This window comes from Dermacentor andersoni, chromosome 11, assembly GCF_023375885.2.
Source record: "Dermacentor andersoni chromosome 11, qqDerAnde1_hic_scaffold, whole genome shotgun sequence".
NCBI lineage: Eukaryota > Metazoa > Arthropoda > Arachnida > Ixodida > Ixodidae > Dermacentor > Dermacentor andersoni.
The window spans coordinates 64,399,820-64,420,464 of NC_092824.1; the positions used below are offsets into that span (position 1 = coordinate 64,399,820).

The window sequence follows — 20,645 nt, forward strand, 5'->3', positions numbered from 1 at the left end:
TACATTAAGGGGCACGTTTATTTTCTTACCTTCAACTCGAGAAAATTGGGTGCACTTTGGATTCAGGGGTGCCTTAGAATCGTGTAAGTGTGGTAAATCTCTGCTGTCCTTGACTTCGCTTCCATTTCCATGGCAATTATGCTGTAACATTAAAAGACCTACCATCAGTCCTATGCATTACACAGCCTGTCCAACTCCATTTCCTCTTAATCGGAGCTAAAATATCAGCTACTCCCATTTGCTTCTTAATTTACACTGCTGTCTTCCTTTCTCTTAACTTTACGCTTATCATTTTTTGTTCCATATCTTGTTGCACAGTTGTTAGCATCTTCTCAAGCTTCTTTGTTAACCTACAAGTTTCGGCCACATAAGTAAGTACTGGTAGAATTGTTAACCTCCAAGTTTCTGCCACTTAAGTAAGTACTGGTAGAATGCATTGATTGTACACTCTCATTTCAAGGATAGCAGTAAGCTGCTGGTCATGACTTCACGCAATTACAGTATATATAGTTATGTTTCACATGCCTTCGGTACACGCAGGACCTGCTGCAGCAGGGCCTGTACCAGGGGGATGGAGCGTGCAGTTCAGCTGAGGACCTCTGCGAGCGTATGGTGGACTTCGCCACCAAGTTGACGGCAGCCAAACGGCGCATCCTTGAAGACCCCGAGCTTTATGCAGCCGACTCTGCACCAGGCGAAGATGCTCGGCGGCGGCGCCACCGCGCGGGACCCCGGCTTGCCATGGTGCCCGGCAAGCTGGACCACGCTTCGCTCGTTGCCTACCAGGTTGGCAGGGGCAGCTCCAATGCCCGCTGCCGTCGCCGGCAAGGCACGGACGTGTACGATGGTCAGGAGGACCGTGCAAACCGAAATGTCCCTTCTACACCTGGAGAACCAGACGACTATCCCGACAACCTTCCCTATGAGACGACTATCTGAGCTGCCGTCTGTGGGTGCGATACACGAGCACTGGGGTGGGAAACAAACCTCCACTTCCCTGACAGGGTGGGCTGGACCTTGTGGATTCACCTGTGCTCACTTATTTCCCATGTCACATAGATTTCGCAAATTGGAATGACTCATCCACTTCGAGGAGGGCTGGGAAGCTATGTGGACAAACCTCCACGCAAGTCAGTCTCATTTATCATATGATTACAGTTTTGTGCCAAGCGTGTGCACAGAACGGCAGCCCCTTCTCTGATGAAGCCTGTGTGGCATGTCTCCTACTGTGCAAGGCATGGTGGGCATTGTCTGGTGGTGACCACCTCTCTTTCTTTGAGAAGCTGACCAGGAGGGTCATGCAAGCCAGTAATGTTTCCTTCACTTCTGGAAAGCTGAATGGCTACCCAGACATTAATATATCTCGGATGGCCATCTGCTTTATCACTGTTCCCAGTTTATGGCAGTGGTTGGCCTCAAATCATCACCCCTCACTTTGACAAGGTGCACTGGACACTTCACTCCGCCACACAGGCTTCTATCGAATTCACAGTCCGGCCACCTCCAGGCATACTTGTTTCGGGCACCGGGGGTAGCTTCGGAAAGGAGTCACTTCTTCTTAGAAAAGAATTTTAAGTGTTCACACATTCCAGCATCAAGAAGACATGTAGGGGAATAGCATTTTATGCTCTTCAGGTAGATGCTCTCGTATCTCAATGCTAGTTGTTCTCCACACGCATCTCCCAAAGTAGTAAATACTGAAGGAACGAGTGTAGCAATGAGCCCTTAAGACAATCTGGATAGAAGTGTGCTTACAACTGTAAGCACACTTCTGCTTAGAGAAGAGTTCACAATGTTTGCACTTTCTCTGGAACACTGGTATATAGCCCACATAAGTGGGTATCTTGAAAAAGGAGCAGAAGGCACAGTGCTCCTCGAGTTCACTAAAGTTGTCGTCTGCATTGTCAGGATTCGTGTACAATCCCTCGGAGATGAACTAGACGAGTGGGTTCTTCAGCAGCAGAGAGCTGATTGTCTGGTTGCGGCTGCTCTTGATTGATGCTCAAAACGCTGCACTAACTCCCATATTCAGAAATGCACCTTAACTTGAAGCCCACACTTGATTTGATCTAAATGACACCTGGCTTGAGGGTGCCCAGGACGCCCATTGCATTTCTTTCAGTGCATTCATGACATTTGTCGTTTAGATCAAGTCAAGCAGGGGCTTCAAGTTAAGGTGCATTTCTGAATACTTGTGCTTTTTAAACCGATCACTTCACCTTCATAAAAGCTTTCTTCGGTGCAAAAGGTATGTGTTCGTATGCTTTGACTTGCACAGCCATAGCATGCATTTTGAAGAAAGCATATTTGCAGCAGTAGCAATGCCTTCAGCAGCCATCTGTTTATATTTGGATAATGCCTCAAAGTCTGTGGACAGTCAGAATTCCTGTCACAGAGAGACGTAATTTGTACCTGCGGTGATTTATAGAGTGCTTTTAGTGTGATAACTGGGTTTGCTGAAGAATGGCTTTCTCACTATAAGCTGAGTGTGTCTTTACTGGTAGAGCGCATTGTAGGCGCAAAGGTCTGAGACACTGAGAAAAAGGTTGTCAATAGGAACGCTATTTGTTTATATTTGTTGTTAGTTGTGGGTTTTTCAGACCTTCCTGCTGTATGGCTATTCAGTAACAGTTAACACCGCTGATTGTAGTACAGCTTTCAGTCTTGAGTGTTTGTTTCTGAAGGAATCCCATATCATTCGATGAAGGAAGGTAGAAAAGTTTGAAGTGGCTTGTTTTTGCCGACCGCTCTGAATGTGCCATGGTTGTCAGCTCACAGTCACATAAGTATGCCTTTGTGAGAGAAACGTGCCAACAGTAAGGTGTTTGTGAAATAGCGAGAATTATTGCGCAGTAAATACCCTTCCTGTCAAAAAGACTTGTGTCCACAACATTGCACATTTGGTGTCACCTATACACTATTCAAAGTCTGTGTCACCTTGTGTTTGATTATACAACTCACCGGTGTGCAATTCACGTGCTCCGCGAGCATTGCTTTTTCTGTGTGTCACATGGCTTGTTTCTGTCCTTGTCCTAGACAAGGCAGTACGAGTTGCTGATTGTAGTAGCCAAAGGATGTAGAGATGACAGCGGCTATCAGTGAGGCATGTACATCCTTTACATGTCATAGCGCATGCTTGTCCAACTGCTCTGCTGGCTTCGTCATTGAAAAGGTAGCAAGTATAAATGCAGTAGTAGAACCCCATTAATACGTTTCTCAAGGGAGCATGGAAAAAGCATAACAGCCAGGATAACAACACTGAGGTAGGCCCCAAGTTGCTGCAGCAACATCAGAAACAGCTCTGAGTGGCTGCCAGTGCAGTTATCAGATGTCTCAGTGCTCATACTTGTGACCAAAGGCAACACTTACATGCCTCCTTATAAGTAAGGGACACATGCCATGTTCCGTGACTGTGGCCCTGTTCCACTCTTAAGCTTCCTTCCATAACATGGTTGTATAACGGTGAAGTTGACTTTAGGGAACTGGCAAAAACTACTGTTGTTTGAAGACGAACATTATCAGGACTGATGATCACATACTTCTGGAATCTTGGGGCAGGGCCATGGGCGGACCCATTGGTGGGGCTTGACATGCTTAGCCATGAGTATTAGCCCCTCCGCCGCCACATTTACACAACCGTCGTGTTCAAGCACAACGTAAGATGCGGTAACATTACAGAATGGCAACATATCAGATGGGAACGTACCGCAGAAACCGGAACATAGGTAGAACTTTTTTTCAACATACTTTGACAGGAAGTCTGCCCCTGTTTTTTATACTGGTCATTTTTTACCGGTTATACTGGCTTTTAAATTTTTTTTTAGAATTGAAGTTCTTGGAGTCGACCTATATTTCAGTTTTTACGGTAATACAGTGGAGTCAGTGGGCTTTACTTCGGGACCGTGGAAAACACAGCGTAGCAGCTGGGAAAATGCAACAGTGAGAAACGTATCAACGGGATTCCACTGTAGCTGGTGCTGAGTGTGAAATAGTACATCCGATGCCTTCATGGCTTCATTCGAGAAGATGGCTCCACCATCAATACTATCACTGAAGAGAAATGAAGTGGAGTTTCTCTTCCTAAATCTTTCTTGCTCTACGCACCATGTGGTGTTTCCGAGTCCATTGCTTCACCTTGGCAGTTTTCCATAATGTGCATTGTGTGTATGGTCCGTCCATGATTCAGCACGTTGCCACATATGCAGCTTAATTTGACCCAATTTAGTGCTGCTTTGTCACACTTTCATTTCCTCTTGCCTATGCACATCAGCTAGAGTGTCTTGGGGTGTCATTGATTTTTTTAGGCTTCTTGCGTGCAAGGCCCGAGGGCGTTAAATTTTTTGTTTGTGTGTGTGTGTACATGTACGCATGTTTGTGTGTACTAAAATCACTTTTTTTGTTTTCTTTATTCGAGCACTAGATCTGAGGCTGTGTACATACGTTTTTGGATGGTAGGCCTTAATACCTCTATATTAGGTTCTCATGTTCAGTTTTCTTTTTTAAATGTAGGGATTTTTCCTGCTGTGTAGCTGCTTCCTTAATACTCCGCGCACTTATTGCTGAAAGAGTGATTAGTTCAAGTGACGACCAAGGGACAAGCTTTTGCCTTAGTTTAGGAAAACCATATTGGGATCAGTCAATTGATTAACCACACTCTATCAATAAATTTGTGTCTTTTGGTTTGCAAAACGCCCACATTATTTTTTTTTTTAGTTGGCGAGAAAGTCGGAGCAGAACATTCACAATACATCTGGATCTCTAGCTGCAGGCTCGCTGGGACTTGGGCTCGCTGGGACTGGTTGACAGCAGGGTCTGGCGCTCCTACTGCTAGCATATCCAAAACCTGCTGTGCCATTTCATGTAATTTCATTGCTCTGGTCAGTGGTTGTACATGCCAATCTTCTGTGGTAGCAGTTGAGCTTCTTTAGCGTCTTGCGATGCGCCATCCTTCATGCGTGTTGTGTTTTGGGGGAAAGAAGACCGTAAGAAAAAAAGAAAACGACTATCGCTGCATAAATCTGCTGTGACAGTGCCGTGCACGTTGCTGTGGCATTCTGGCCAATGTATGAAGTGCTGCAAACCCTAAGGGCGTAGTGCATTCAGAATTGCTTAAATCTGTGTCTTGTAGGTTTAACTTTGGATTTGTGCTCTTCGCAGCCCTCGTGTGCGTTCTTACACGCATTACTATATCCGATAGGCAGATGCTGCTAGAGTGGAAGGTTATTTTTCTCTCTAACTCGTAGAAATAGAGTCCGTCATTTGTCCACGTTGCGCCGTATTTTCGGCATTTTCTCTTTGTCAGTTCTTTGCTGGTTCAATGAAGTGGATAGCACAGAGACAGCCAAGGCATCAAGTTGTTGACCTCTGTAATGGTGACTGAAACTATTAGTCGACAGGTAGTAACATGTCTGAGCAAGGCACTTATCCTGGGGTGACTGAATCTAGTGTTTGTGCAGGATTTGAGCAGGCAGTTATAGGCATTGTGGTGCTGTAATAATGTGTAAAGAAATGCTTACAGAACTGTTGCTTTTTCTTTTTGCCAAGTCATGCATGAAAGAGGCACTTACTTGGAAATTGCAGTGAGGTTTTTTCTTACTCTTCTTTTTTTTTTCGTTCTTTATTATTTTAATTTTTTTAAGACAAGGTGAGTAAAGAAATCATCATGTATTAGACTGCTCAGGTTGAGTCCATTGAGTTTAGTTGTGGTAACTAATACTGAATGATTTTTAAATGTTCACATTAACAGAAGTCTCTAAAAGCTGTTCTGGATGATTTTATATTTCTGTTTATAGGCCTTGTGCTCTGCACCTTTGAGCAGAACATGCAGTGCCACCTGACAACAGTTGGGGCAAAAATCCATTGGGATTAACAAGCTCTTGCATAATAGTATGTAGCATGAAGCGCCATGATTGGGAGCCGAGTTCCTCACGCTTAAAAGAAACGGCAGCTGTGTACTTCTGCCTAGATAATGTCACTAAAACTCTGGAAGTGTAATCGGGAATATATATTATTCCAGTAATTTTTCTGTAGAAGCCCTACAACAATGACAGGTGGCAGGGCTTGGTCAAAGCTGATGATGCGCATCTTTCCATTTGTATTCGGGAGGCGTTTATGTATTGTCAGGCAGCTGTGGGCAGCATTTTCCTCTAACCTGTCTTCATATTCTTTACCATTTTATGAGCAGAAATTCAGCTACAAAAATTACGCAAACAAGCAGTCCATCAGTCAGTGGGGCATTTGCAGAATGAATTTCCTGTTTACCAGGCCAACTGTTATTTTTACCTCCCGGAGTTTAGTGTCAACACGTCCTGACAGATCTTTTCACTTGTGATGAAAATTGACAGCTTTTCTTCGGGGCGGTGAAATGGCCGAGTTTAGATGCTTTTATAGTGCTTGGATCACAGTAACGCACGCAACCAACATTCAGACGGTTCTGTTGCAGCACACAATGACGTTAAAGCGGCGGGCGTTGCTCCCACTCCACTGCCCTTTAGTCTGCACGCTTGGAAGGGCCCTTACCTAAATGCACTGAAATCTGCCGCAGCTGGTGCTGCCTGTCGCCGAGCAGCAGCACCATTGTACCAGCACACGAGGCCTATAGTGTGCAGTCATTTGATGCGCTTGTAGTTCAAAGTAAGTGTTACATTGAGCACGTTAGCGCACGCCTGAATTCTCAAATGCTCAGCCAGTTTCTCAATACTGTTCCAAGCAAGCTTTGCCGTATCTGTAAAGCTGGACAGCATGGTGCATTTTTAATGCTTTTTCGTTTTTCCTAGCACTACATCAGGTTCCTAGAAAACAAAAGGAAAAAGAAAACCGAGGAGCTGTATTAACATTGTTGTGCATTGCCACGCACATTAACCCATTGACTGTTGGGGTTTTCTTTAGAGGGGCAATCCTCTAGTGCTGTTTATTTCTTTTGATCTAGTATATTATAAAACAAATACTACAGTTTATTTTTAGTTATACAGAATGGAGAAAGTGACGCTGGGAATTGGGGGGGGGGGGGCAAATGCCCTCCCTTATGGTCCTTGCGTTTCTTCAAACATGTAAGCATACCGACTGGCAGTGACATTGAGAGAGTTAATGTGATTGAACAATGTTTCAGCACACACTTCCTCCAGGTTTTATTCCCTTCACCGTATGCATTAACATACTGTATTTTCATAGGTATAACCAGCTCTGAAAACTGAATAAATTGTAAAGTGTAAAGGGTGGTTTCGAGCTATCCAGAAATTTACCTGCGAGGTGTAATTTCACAGCTGTGTACTCTGCATGGCTTTTAGGGCCCGCAGCTGCTGAAGCTGTGATGCCAGTTCTGTCAGGGTCAGGTTATGCACACGTAAATGTGGTGTTTTAACTGCAAAGGCCTTCTTTGGCAGCTGCATGTGTGTGCATGCAAAACCAGCTTGCATCTCCTGCTAAACTCTACACCGTATACATACAGTCGTCAAATTTTTTTGCAATGCAGGTTCCACGATAAAGCCAAATTGCAGCCTACTTTAAGCTTGCAGTGATTAAAACAGTGCAATGCTACGTTGATTACGCACACTAACTATAAATCTTAAACCCAGGCTGTGTGCCATAGCCTCAAAAAGTTTGCCTTTATTCAGGTCCCGTGCCCCGTAAACTTATGATGCTGACTTAAGCTTGCTGTTCTTGTCATTTTTGTTCTTGTCATTGGCATTTTGACCAAAGCGTTGCCTCAAGCCAAGGAATTTGGATCAGGTGGTCTCGCAAACCTTGTTTTGCTGCATCCTTAATTTTTTTGGCCCTCTGAATTGTATATTCTGTTCCTGCATCCTTTCCTTGAAATACTCTTCTTGCCTCTGCGCAAGGTTCAGCAAACAAAGTAAAACACTGCCCTAGAGTTGACAACTCGTTGCATTTTTTTCGGTCAGGGTTGATTCGTGTTGCAGCAGTGAGGGTGCTGCCCTTTGCTATGTAGACACTTGTGAATAAACTTGTGCACCATGGCCAATAAAAGGCAAAAGCAAATGCCAAAGATAGTAATGCATTACTTAGTCTAATCACAGCTGATCACACAAGTGTAATCGTGAGGAGGATGACTAATTTTTTTCCCCTTATGTTTTCATCTTTGGCCACCGTGTCAAGCACCTTCATGAAATCCAAGGTTTAGAACCTTGTGGAGAGGTGGTAGCATTTAGATTTCGCAATATGTTGTTTCAAGCATGAATAGCTTTCTTTAGTCCTCATTTTCAGTGCCTTGCAGATGGTTGCACTAAGTTGTGCGAGATGTGTTTTGCGTTTGCACGTACCTTGTTAAGCCTTTTCACATGGTGTGGTTTTCTACTGCTGTTTTTGTATCACCATACATCTAAATGGAAGCTTCAACTATCGTTCGGTGTAAGCTAGCTTACTTTTAAAATGACAGAAGGCTGAGTAAGTTGCTCAGAGTTCATTTTTGTTTGAAATAGCAGGCGTAGAAAACATGTGGACACGATGAATGGACACGATGAATGAAAAACACAAACACTGTCTATCAGCTCACTCTATTTTCTCTTTTGAGGACAAGTGGAAAGTGTTTATTAAATTCAGTGGACAAACCTCTTAGTTTGAGATAATTAGTTGATTGAAACAAAAGCCAAAGCATGTCACCATGTTGTCTTGAATGGGCCGCATTAACTTCTTTTACACTGCCATTATACAAGTGATTCCGCAGAGAACTTCATCACTCTCATATGCTAAAAACCACTCGCCAAAAGGTGCTTGCCTCAAACGTGATGGTGTATGAGCAAAATCGCAAACAAAATCACACCATGTGAATTGCAGTTTACTCATTTAAACTCATGATGGCCTCAAATATGTAACCTGCACATATTGTGAGCATTCGGGAAGTATTTTTATTTCTTTGTTTGCATTTTTATATATGTTTTATCGGCACAGCTTGTAACGCTTGCAGTTGTTTAGTTCTGTGTGCTGTGCGAGAAATGTTGTTTTTCTTGTTTTTGTTTGTGCTTAGAAAGACTTGGGATGTGCAACAGTTTTGCCCCACCTGCTTTCGCATTACTGCTTCGTGTTAAGCTTTCAGTGCTGCCCAGATTTTATTGTTGACTCAGCATTTACATGCACATTCCACGCCACCGACAACGTGTACAACTGTGTCGTCCTTGTGATGCTCCCGCTAGTTCACTTGCATCAGTGGTAAGGTGAACTAAGTGAAAAGAATATACAGAGGCAACTATTAATCGCGAAGCTGTCTGGATAGATGGCCTGTGCTCTGCTTGTAGTATCCGTTTGGTAAAGGCGTTTTCTGAGCTGTGATGTGTGCCAGGCTTCAAGCAAAAGACAGCAGAGGAATGATATGTGCGCCAGCAGATGGTGCGTGTACAGTTTGTTGTAGCTGTTACCCCATTGTGTGATAACCATGCATCGCTTTGTCCACATGCAGTGGTGAAGTGGCTCAGATTCCCAATTGTACGTTAACTTCAGGAGCTGAAATAAAAGCAAGTGCGATGCCTTTTGGATGTTCTCTTTGTTCTTGAATGGGCAGTAGAGAGAAATCTCTACTTGACTGCAGAAAATGGCGTCAATATGAAAAGGACACAGGATGAATGTTGTTCTAACGACTGAAGTTTACAGAGCAGCACACGAAAGGAAGATGCCACCTCCATTTGCCTACCATTAATACATGTCGTGGAATGAATCGGCAAGCAGCTGCATCTTACAATCTAACAGAGAGATATAGCGGTGTTCAGGCACACGAGAGGGTTTACTGATGAGAGGAGTAAAGGTCTCACCAAGCTGTATCTGTTTAGCCTCTACCCTAGATAGCTGTAACAGTTGACATAAGAAGCATTGATAGTGGTAGCGAAGTATTGCAAACCTGCATGAAGTTAGGTTAGTGCTTTTATCGGTCATATAATAGCAGTAAACATCCACTTGCTAACTAGCAAGGATGATTTGACGCATGCTAAATGTCACAGGACCAAATCGCACAGCAGAGAGATTGTGGAGTGGAAGGGGTGCTGTCTTAATTGGGAAAAGGGTGACGAAGATGAAAGAAGAGGGAAAATTGTTGCAGCATGCAGTGGCTGGCACACAGCGCATTTACAGTGCAGACCTTGCACACAAGCCCAATCTTGTGCCGCACACCGGCATAGGACCAAACATGGCCCAGCGCTGTCAGAAATCGGCACCAGCACTGGCCCGATGCTGGCATTTCAGCAAGTGCCCAAATGCTACTGCTGGGCATTTGGAGATCATGGAAGCTTTCTAAGAAGCGTGCACGCGCTCCGGGTGGTCCGAAAGCCTGTGATTCGGACCGCAGATTGGGCTCGAACTGCCTGATGTCATCTTGACTCAGGCCGGGCCACATAAAGAGCCTGCCTCGAGCCTGGAACATGGACGCTATGGCAGAATAGTCCTCGAGCTTCACATGCAGAATTTGTTTGCAGAATTTGAAATACTTGTTTGACACCAGAGTCACTGGACAATTCGCTTTTCCGCAATAGCCTATGTTGCAGTTTTGTGTTTTCTGAATATGCGCTGTAAACCATTTTACAGTGTGTTTTTCTGTGTCTATCACTCACACCCTTACACCCACAATCTTGAAAATGTTTACACCCTTTGGGTCGTATCTTGTCCCACAACAATATTTGTCATCTGTCTTGCCTGCATTTCCTTTCCTTAACACTGCGAGCCTGGTACTTCCAAGTCACGAACGGCCTTTGTGTTATCGGCGTGATTGCATTCTCAACAGGCAAGTAGCGAACTTCAAGTTTTCGAGGAAGGAAATGCAAGCAAGGCGATGACAATTGTCATTGTGGGACAAGATAAGCACCGAAGGGAATGGGTGTTACATTAATTCCACCTTTCGAAGGTGGAATTAATGATTATGATGAACAACGTTATGCCCTGGGCAACTTGAGATTGGGATGGTAAACCACAAATTTGCACCCCTGAGGCAGGAGTATAAAATGAATTTGACAAGGTCATAAATGAACTACCGTATTTACTCGTATCTAACGCTCATTTTTTCCCCGATAAGACGGGTAAAAAAATTGCGTGCGAGTTAGAATCGAGTACGACCAAGTATGACCCTAAATCTACGTTACTATATCGCCATCGGCATATCAAAATGGCCGCCTCGTAAGCGCTTCGAGCCTAGCTGTCGTAGCTTCCTCCATGTGCTGCAGTACGTATGCTTGGGCAATGCTTCCCTTGGCTCAGGTTAGTGTATTGTCCGTCTTCCCGTTTTCTGCGTTTGCTCTATCAGCATGGAAGTACCGACTGCAATGACATGCCGAGTTCATCACGATGCCGCAATTAAAAGGAAAGCGATCGCGTTTGCAGAGGCGAACGGAAATCGGGCCGCATCATGGGCATTCAGAGTTCCCAAAACCTGCGTGCAGGACTGGCGCAAACAGGAGAGGTGTTCCATACCGGCGGCTGCTACGTACGGCACTGCCGCGCGGACCCCCATCTTGAAAGCGATCTCCGATCGAGACAAAAGAGTATATGCATCTAGGTGCACCGCACTGTGTTCTCGTCGCTTAGTTCGCGTTGAAGCGAGAGGAGGCACAAAGGTCTATTCCCTCGCTCCTGCTACCGCACTACCTCGCGCCAGCATTTTGATAAAAGAGTTTCCGTGGTCACTGAGTGAGACGTGTTCACGTTTGCTCGTGCGCGCCTAACACCATGCTTTGTTATTTAGCTAGTAAGCGAATGTTTAAAAGTTTATACGGTTTATAAAACTACTATCCTTACATTTCGTATAGCTGTCTACGAAATTGCCGTTGTAATCGATGCTTCGCCTTTCGGGCGAAGCTGACATTTCTTTATTTATCGCAACTTTTGCGCATTGGGAGTAAATCTTTTTTTTTTTCCTCAAAGAATTAGATGCGCGTTACCGTAAAGGATTTTTCTTTTTTTTAGGTCACGGTGAACGGGTGCGCGTTACAGTCGAGAGCGTTTATTTTTTCCCCTTCTTTTGGTCGCGGAAAACCGGTACGCATTACAATCGAGGGCACCTTAGAATCAAGTAAATACGGTATTTATCCTCTATGAAGAAACCCACATATTCGCTGCCTGAATATCTAAAGAAACAAAATTAACAAATACAATACGACCACATTAACACCTTGGCGCGAACTCACCATTAGGATCGACACTAAAAACCACCAATTTATGTGTGAGCACATTAATAACACGTCACTGAAAAGTGCACATATGACGGCAAACAGATGATAAGTACCACAGCTTGTTTCTGTCTGTCTTTTTAATCAGTTGCCGCCCACTTCGGAATCGAGTAATAAGAGCTACCTGATCGGTATTTAGAGCCACAAATACGGGGGTACCGCTTGACAACGGTGAGCGTCTGAGCGTTCGGCATAAATGTGCACTCATCTCCGGACATATGCCATACCTATTGTGCATGTTCTCGTGTGTTAGTGAGCAACATACAGTTGTTATTTAAGCATCATCTCAAGACAGACTTGCAAAAGTTAATTTGCATTCATAATTATTACTGCGTTGCCAAAATAAAACAACTCTGCGCCGTTGCACCCTTTATCACGAGTAACCTGCGATACATGCACTCTAAAAACAGTTGCGCCCTTTGGGGTGTATATTTGCCACACGACGATAATCGTCATCTGTCTTGTCCGCATTTCCTTTCTTTAACGCGGCGAGCCCGGTACTTTCCAGTAACGAACGGCATGCGCGTTATCAGCATGACATAGCATTCCCGACAGGAAAGTAACGAGCGCAGCGTTTTCAAGAAAGGAAATGCGGGCAAGACAGATAACGATTACACTCACTCTTAGAAAAATTTACACCCTTTGGGGCGTATCTTGTCCCACAACGATAATCGTCATCTGTCTCGCCCGCGTTTCCTTTCTTTAACGCTGCGAGCCCGGTACTTCCCAGTCACGAACGGCATGCGCAGCATTCTCGACAGGAAAGTAGCGAGCGCCGAGTTTCAAGAAAGGAAACGCAAGCAAGGCAGATGCTCTTAAAACGGTTGCACCCTTTGGGGTGTATATTTGTCCCACAACAATAATCGTCATCTGCCTTGCTTGCGTTTCCTTTCTTGAAAACTCGGCGCTCGCTACTTTCCTGTCGAGAATGCTGCGTCACACTGATAACGCGCATGCCGTTCGTGACTGGGAAGTACCGGGCTCGCAGCGTTAAAGAAAGGAAACGCGGGCAAGCCAGATGACGATTATTGTTGTGGGACAAGATAAGCCCCAAAGGGTGTAAATTTTTTTAAGAGTGTACTGCCGTCACACATATACGCCACAAAGGGTGTAAACTTTTCTTAGAGCGTACCCTTCGTACACCCTTAAACTCTTTCAGGGTGTCTTACGGGTGTTTTCGTCAAAGTTACACCCTATTTAAGACTGCCGAAGGTAAGGGTGTGGTAAGGGCATTTTGTACGGCATTGCACCCTTAAAGGCGTAAAAGATTTTACGATGTAGTAAGGTAAGCATGTATGTTTAATTAGCTTTTTTAATGCGGCAGGGTAAGTAAATTTCATATAATATGAAAAAGAAATATCGTCACCGCAACGAAGCCCTAGCAGTGTAGGGCTGGGCTCGGTTTGGGCCTCAAGTTTCTTTAATATCGGGCCGGGGACTCGTCGCACTCGCTGTTCTTCAACGTTGGGCTCAGCCGGGCTTTTGGTGCTAGCAACGGGCCCGGTCTCGGAAATGCGGTCCGTACAGAACTCTGCAAAATTCTAAACTTCCACGCACATTCTCAATTCGATGCCACGACAGTGCGACATGGCGCCGTTGTCCGTATAATTGCTTGCTCGTGCCTCGAGTGCAATTGCTATCGAGTGATACATGCTATCAGGGTTTTACGGAATGACAACTCCGGAGCCGGAGTGATTCCGGAGTCATTCACATTTTCAAACACCCGGAATGGAATGGGAGCCCGGGATTCCGGTGTGGAGTTGAAATGAAATGGGAAAACTGTGTTTGGAACGCTAAATGCTGATTTTAAGCAGGACTATATACAAAGCCGATAAATGTGCCAATTAGGCTAGACTTGGCCAATTATTACTTTATTTTTTATTCAGTAATGTCTTTCGTCATCTACCTATAGGTGACTACCTCTGTCGCAATAATTATAAATGAACAATACGGTATTCCACACCCTTCACCCTTTGTTGACCCGGAATCTTTTCTTTGTTGCAATGATGAAGTCATTTAAAGGGACAATAAAGAGAAATATCATTTCTTTTTCATCAGTAAATTACCTCTCTAGGACACCAAAAACTACTCTTAGCACGGTAAGACTCTTAGTAAGCCAGAAAAAGTGCAAGAAAGAAAGACGGGTGGCGACGCCTCCATGAGGTTCCCGCACATGGTCGCTTTGACGTCACGGATTTTGATGGCATCTTCTAGGGCCTACTTAATTATATAGCAGGGCAGATAGTCTACATTGTGTTCTAAAGGAACGAAATATTAAACATTGCAAGTTTCGGGAACCGTTACTCAGCCAACGCGGCCCAAATGCGAAAACATACTTTGGAATCCCTGACGTCACACTGACGTACCCGCGTCGGGGTTTCGGGGCAAAATTCAAATACTGATACTTCGACCTTCATTTTCTCATCTAATAATTAAACCATTATATTGAAATGACTGCCTGCAGTGTTCTCAAATAATGCTTTATTAGTCTAAACTAATTTGTTGTTTCGCTTTAGTGTCCCTTTAAAGACAATAGCTTTTAGTTACAGTGATCTCCTTACCTTTTTGTTAACAGGTTATTAACCCCTTAGTTTTAGTTCACACTGGGAGTTTTAATGTCATTCGAATCGAATGACATTCGGTGCAAAGAATGTCATTCGCCCGCGGAGGTGCTACACTCGAAAAATTAATGTCATTCGGTGGCGATATCAATGTCATTCTGAAAAAACAAAAACAAAAAAACGTGGCAATTAAAGTAAAACAATGTAGGCATAAAGTGCTTCCAAAAGCAGTCCATATATTTAAATATATTTGTGGGACGTCTCTTCGCTGAAAAAAAAATATTTTAGTGATGCGTATAAAAAAAGTTCTTCTATTTCAGACTATGTGGCCACTATAAGCCAAAACAAGGCTTAGCGACCTGAGTAGCCGATAAATTGAAAACAAACAAAATGGCTGACATGGCGACGTTGTACGAGGACGCTAAGCTGCAGGATGTGAAGCGATTAGTTGCTACGTACTTTGCATTACGAGCAAGGCGTAATAATCAGAGGAAGCGATTAGACGTTCTATGGCCGACGAGCAGAGTGGTGGTGGCATGGGCGGCAGCCAGACGCTGCTGAGCCGGAGAGTAACAACATTTTGCGACAGCCTGCCGCACAGATTTTCTCTCTTTAAAGTAACAAGTCCATTAAAACACGCAAAAGTTATTATTTCTAAACGAGTATGGTTTTCAATTTGCAAATGCTCTGTCCTGTTTTGCTGTGATTCTGGGGTTGAGAGTACACATTCCCTCCGAGTGCGAAGCCGAATGAGTTTCTCGAACTCATTCGATTGCGGAAGTCATTCGGTGCTAATGGCATTAAATATCGCTGCGTAGCAACCGAATAATGTCATTCGATGCTAATGCCATTCGGTTCGAATGACATTAAAACGCCCAGTGTGACAGGGGTATCAACAGAGTTATATGATTTAGAAAGAATGTGCCTGATGTACGGCATATGGACGTCGGCCGAAAATGGCCATGTTGCAAATGGTGGAATCCTGCGGGAGTCACCAGTGATATACATAAAATGTAATTTTTTTTTTACAATTCTCGACGACAGCGCATGCGCAATAACGTTCCTGGCGGTTTGTCTTTCCTCCATGGCCACGCCTCCTTTTTCCGCAACGCTTCTGCGGTTCCCTTTGCAAAAGTTGTATATAATGGACTTGATGGCGCAGCATATCATGTGACCGGCGTTGAACGTAGCTTCGCCTTCATTTACACACCTTTGCGTCTCTTTAGCAAGAGGGAAAGTAGGCTTTGCAGCGAAACTAGAGCGCCTGACGTGCTTTGATGCTCGAGATGCATACGCTTGCGAGATCGTCTTATCACCGTCTCGGCAGCCATTTTGGCCTACCGTCGCGCCGCCTATGGTCGCTGGAATGACCGATATAACAAACTTGTACACATTCTTTTTTTTTTTTACTTGGATTGATAAGTATGGCTGGGCAGCACGACTTAACATGGACGGCAGAGACATAAAATATACGACAGGGCATTATCTACGACCTTCCGTGTCGCGATTTACAAGAAAGGGGCGGTATAGTTGCCGGACTAACACGGCTACCAGTACGGATAGAGGTACTGTCAACGGTGCTGTCGGGCGTTATAAAAGAACAATCTGGTATATTTATTGTTATCCAGTAAAAAAAAAAAAAAAATATCCGGGACATTTGACCGTCCCGACTGCATGGGTCAAGTCGAGACGCGGAACATTTGCTGAAAAGTCGGGACTGCACGCATCCGGCTCCATTCGGGACGGTTTTAAGCCGGCGCTCGCGTCGATATGGAGAAAACTAGCGTACGAGGAATCGGCTTGTATAACTACCGCCACAAATGTACTGGTGAGACGCCTCTTTTAATTCTGCGGTATCACGCCATGAAGCAAAGACGCTAATTGATACACGCTAAGCGCAACAACCCTTCAATAAACAGCGCGCTTCTTCTGCGAAGCGGCGCACAGTACTAAACCAGTGTCTAAGCGATCGAAAGAAACGATAACGAAGGCACTTGGTTTCGCAGACGGGCAGCGGCACAGCGACCGTCGCGTGAGGCAAGCGGTTATCTTTCTGGAAGCGTTCGGCTATTCGCTTACATTTGACAGTCATCGTCAATGGTTTCTGTACATTTCTTTTCCTTTTTTTTTCCCCGCCAAACGCATCAAGCACTTCTTCAGTATACCTATAGCCTTTACTCTTTTCTCGACAGCCCCGGCTGAGCTGTTGCTATCAGCGGCAGCGCGCTTGACCCGAAACTCGAACGTGACGGAGCGTAACAGCGGTGACATTTCGAACGATACGAGCGCCTAGAATACCGCCGACGTGCTGCTGAGGGCATGCGGCATTGCGTGCGGTGTTCCGAAAGTTGCATATCGAAGCGACGGGGTGACGGGCGGCCACGAAGCGGCGAGTGTCTGGGTTGGCGGAGGCTGCCTCTCGAAGCGACCGAAGGGCTCTTGCGGAAATACCTCTGCATAACTGCTCCTCGAGTCCTCCTCAACGCACACGTAAGAACGTTATTAGTTTTAGCTGCGCTTCGCATTTGTATAGCACAAAGGAACGTGCATAATTGAAGTGACGCTTTATTGCGTAGAAGCGATCAAGTAGCACGTTGACTTGGTGTGGTCGTGGGGAAACGTGACGGAGTAATATTGTTTTTCAACTTGTCTAATTGTAGTACTTCGAAACTTACAAGTTCCAGGTGGTAGTGCGTCTAAAGGAAATCGATTTCCGTGTCTCTCTTTGTGCAGTGTGTCTCTCCTAGTTTTTTCTCGGTTCCATTCTGTTAGCTGCCTCGTACACGTACTCATGACACGTTTTTATGTAAACGTACTGTACACGATGTTGCAGCGTACATGCATACAATGATAATGCAATGACGGAAGAACAAGGATTATTGTGAGTGATTACATTTAAGTAGGCTTTGAATGGCAGGGGACCCAGTATACTTCCCTGAGCACTCCATACAACAGTGGTAAAAATACCTATCCTATATTTTTCAGTAAAGCTTACTGTCTACGGTTAAATAAGAAGAATCCTAGTAATTCAAGAGGCTTGCCACGAATTCCGCGTTGTGACAATTTGTATGGTGATATCTCGGGGTTCAGACTCTCGAAAGCTTTAGTAACATCATTAAACGTACAGGCTTGAACTGAAAATACTGCGTTGAATATTTTTTTGTTTTTGCTTATTTTATATTTAATTGAATTGATTCCGAAGAACGACCCTTTATGAATCCAAACTGTGATTCGGTTAAAGCATATTTCAAAAAATCATGATCTTTTTCTAAACCCTTAGAAAAAGCTGCGATTACACAGATAAGTCTATACCTGGCTGCATTGTTCTTGTCGCCACCTCCAAATATGACCCTCACTGTGGTCCTTTTCGGGGAGCCGGAAAGAACACCAGGTACAGAAATTAAATTAAAAATGTAGCTTAGTATGGCGGATACGAACCGCAATACGTTCTTGACTGTCCTAATCTGCAAGTTGTCTACGTTCGAAACTTTGCTGTTTTTTTTCTTCAGTTTATGAACTTTCTTTAACATTTAATGTAGTCTGTTGGTTAGAGAGAGAAACTCTGGAGAGCAAGCACTCGTGGACGTTTCGACAACGCAGGTGCTTTCTTAGGCACATCGAAGCTATCAAACGGTCGTTAAAAATGCCCATCGAGCACTGTTCCACACAGTTCGCGGTTATGGTCAGTTAGCTTTTCGGGTGACGTCATTTATCAATTTCTGGACTGTATTAGGGCGCTTCCCCCTTACGCACTCGGAAAACAGGCGTTGATAGTAATTTATCTTAGTGCTTTCTTTTTTAGTTCTTCGTTGCGCTTGTTCCTTCCTCAAAAGCGGATAAAGCCTCCGGCGTCCCAGCACGCTGAAATGTGGATAAAGTGTATTTTTTGTGTCTAATCTTCTTGACATCTGCTGACGGGATTCACGCTTCTTTTTCGACCGTTTTCTATTTCAACGAAAAACGAGCTGGATAAATTTCAGAAAGAACCTCTAGAAACTTTGCCTACGCAATGGCGGCATCTGGTATGTAGTATAACAAGTACCAATCATCGTATGCACCGATTTCATTCCCGAGTAACTTTAGGCCTTTGTCAGACACGATTTGCACAACAATTGGACTAGTTAGAGAAGGGTTGATTTTATTTCACTGTATAACATAACGATGCGACAATTGTCTTTAATATCCTGCGGCAAAATTGTACCAACGTTGATCACTGTATAGTCTCGATATTGGTAATCGGCAGGTGCCGACAGGCCGATGTTTTGAGTGTAATGCGTGTAGGTGTGCTAATAAGATTTACAAAACCGGCTGTATGAATCATTGTTACGAATTCTTCACTTATGGCATCCTTCTGTAATATGTATTTGTTAAAATCAACGCCATAGAAGAGGTGGAAGCCATTCCTGCAAACGTCATCCAGAAACATTTCAAAACATGTGAGAAAGCGGAAAAGAAATTTCATTCGGCGGTCGATAATCAACATAAATAAAATCTATCTTGGCCCTCGTTCACTGTTACGATTTCAAAACCGCAAGTTGGTATAAGGATAATTCTGACACCAATTCACAGCTTCGCCCTGTTTCAACGCAACGTCCTTGTGTTTCTCGAGCCGATTAATATATGCTTGTAACCGTCCAAATGTAGAATACAGCTGTCATTACAAAACCTTGTTTATGTTATAATAAACTTCGGACGAAAAGAAAAAATCACTTAACAAAATGGAAATATCATCCGCCATATTTTCAGCAGAACTGACATTGAAGGGCAAGGAGGAACAAAATGACTTGCGAAAACCGAATGTTAAATGTGAAATAAGGCTGTCATGTTCCATTTTGTGTATGATGCCTTTCTGTGACATTACAACTTACTCAGCAGAGTTGATTTTAGCAAGATCAGCTTCCGAAGAAATCTGCACAGTCATGGAGCCACCTGTCCTTCTAGCAAATATTTTCCCGTGATTTGAGCACACAGACTTTTATTTGTGGGTGTGCTTGCACTTCACTGTCATAGCTATTAGTTTCTTCCAAGGTCGGGCACAAGTGCTCAGTTACATAAGTTGGTGTTATCAGCTATTTCCATGTCATTGTTTGTCAGTCTTGCTTTCTTTGCCTTATAAATGTATCTCCTTCCTTACAGACGAAGCTGAAGAAATGGAATTATCAGGGTGTCGAGTAGGTTCGCGATGGCACACATCGACATCAGTTTCGGGTATGGGCTCATTGATTGTGGTCGCGACATTGGTCAGGTGTCGGAAACGTTTTCCTGTACGACAACCCTTCATTTCAATAATGGTATTGTGCGAGCCTGTTGGATTGAACGAACCGTTTTTCAAAGCCTGGGCATTTCACATGGAGCTTGTCATTTTCCCCTGAGAGTAGGACATTTCAAGCTTGCTCGGCGTGGACGATGCATTTTGGCGCCGGTTAATCTCACCTATAAATAAATATAATGAGACATCAACATTTTTTGAGTTAACGACTTAGGATACTGCAGTAGTCATTCTGGCCCAAGCCCCCATTACTGCTTCGTCCTACAATGACAAACGAAAAAAAAAAAAAAAGCTGGCAGATCTCACCCCCTGTGGGAATCGATGTAATGCGAAGCAGTGTGTGGGGAGCCTAGCAAGTTAACAAAACGACCATGAGAGCACTAAGACGTAGGTAGCTGTATCGTGGCCTACATGACGCGCACTTCATGTCATGACCTGTCATTTATGCTCCTCATACACTCTTGTCATAGTATGCCAATTTTGATACATACCAAGTTAACGAAATGACCATGAGGGCACCAAGACGTAGGCAGCTGTTTCATGACCTACATGGCGCGCATGTCATGACATTCATGTCATGACCCATCATTTATGTTAGTCATAAACTCTTGTCAAATTATGCAAATATTGGTACATACCAAGTTAACAAAACAA

At 44.1% G+C, this 20,645-nt stretch overlaps 1 protein-coding gene and 1 long non-coding RNA gene across 2 annotated transcripts in view; both read left to right on the forward strand.

The window, feature by feature from the left end:
* Window positions 1-9,484, forward strand: part of LOC126517465 (PP2C-like domain-containing protein CG9801) — a 46,919-nt gene extending 37,435 nt beyond the window's left edge. Inside the window, exon 8 of the mRNA XM_050167186.3 lies at window positions 541-9,484. Within this exon, the coding sequence (XP_050023143.2) occupies window positions 541-939 (399 nt within the window). The 3' untranslated portion in view covers window positions 940-9,484. The remainder of the gene's footprint in view (window positions 1-540) is intronic.
* Window positions 9,485-16,838: 7,354 nt separating this feature from the next.
* LOC140214256 (uncharacterized) overlaps window positions 16,839-20,645 on the forward strand; it is a 100,859-nt gene continuing 97,052 nt past the window's right edge. Inside the window, exon 1 of the long non-coding RNA XR_011891224.1 lies at window positions 16,839-17,212. This is a non-coding gene — a long non-coding RNA (uncharacterized lncRNA). The remainder of the gene's footprint in view (window positions 17,213-20,645) is intronic.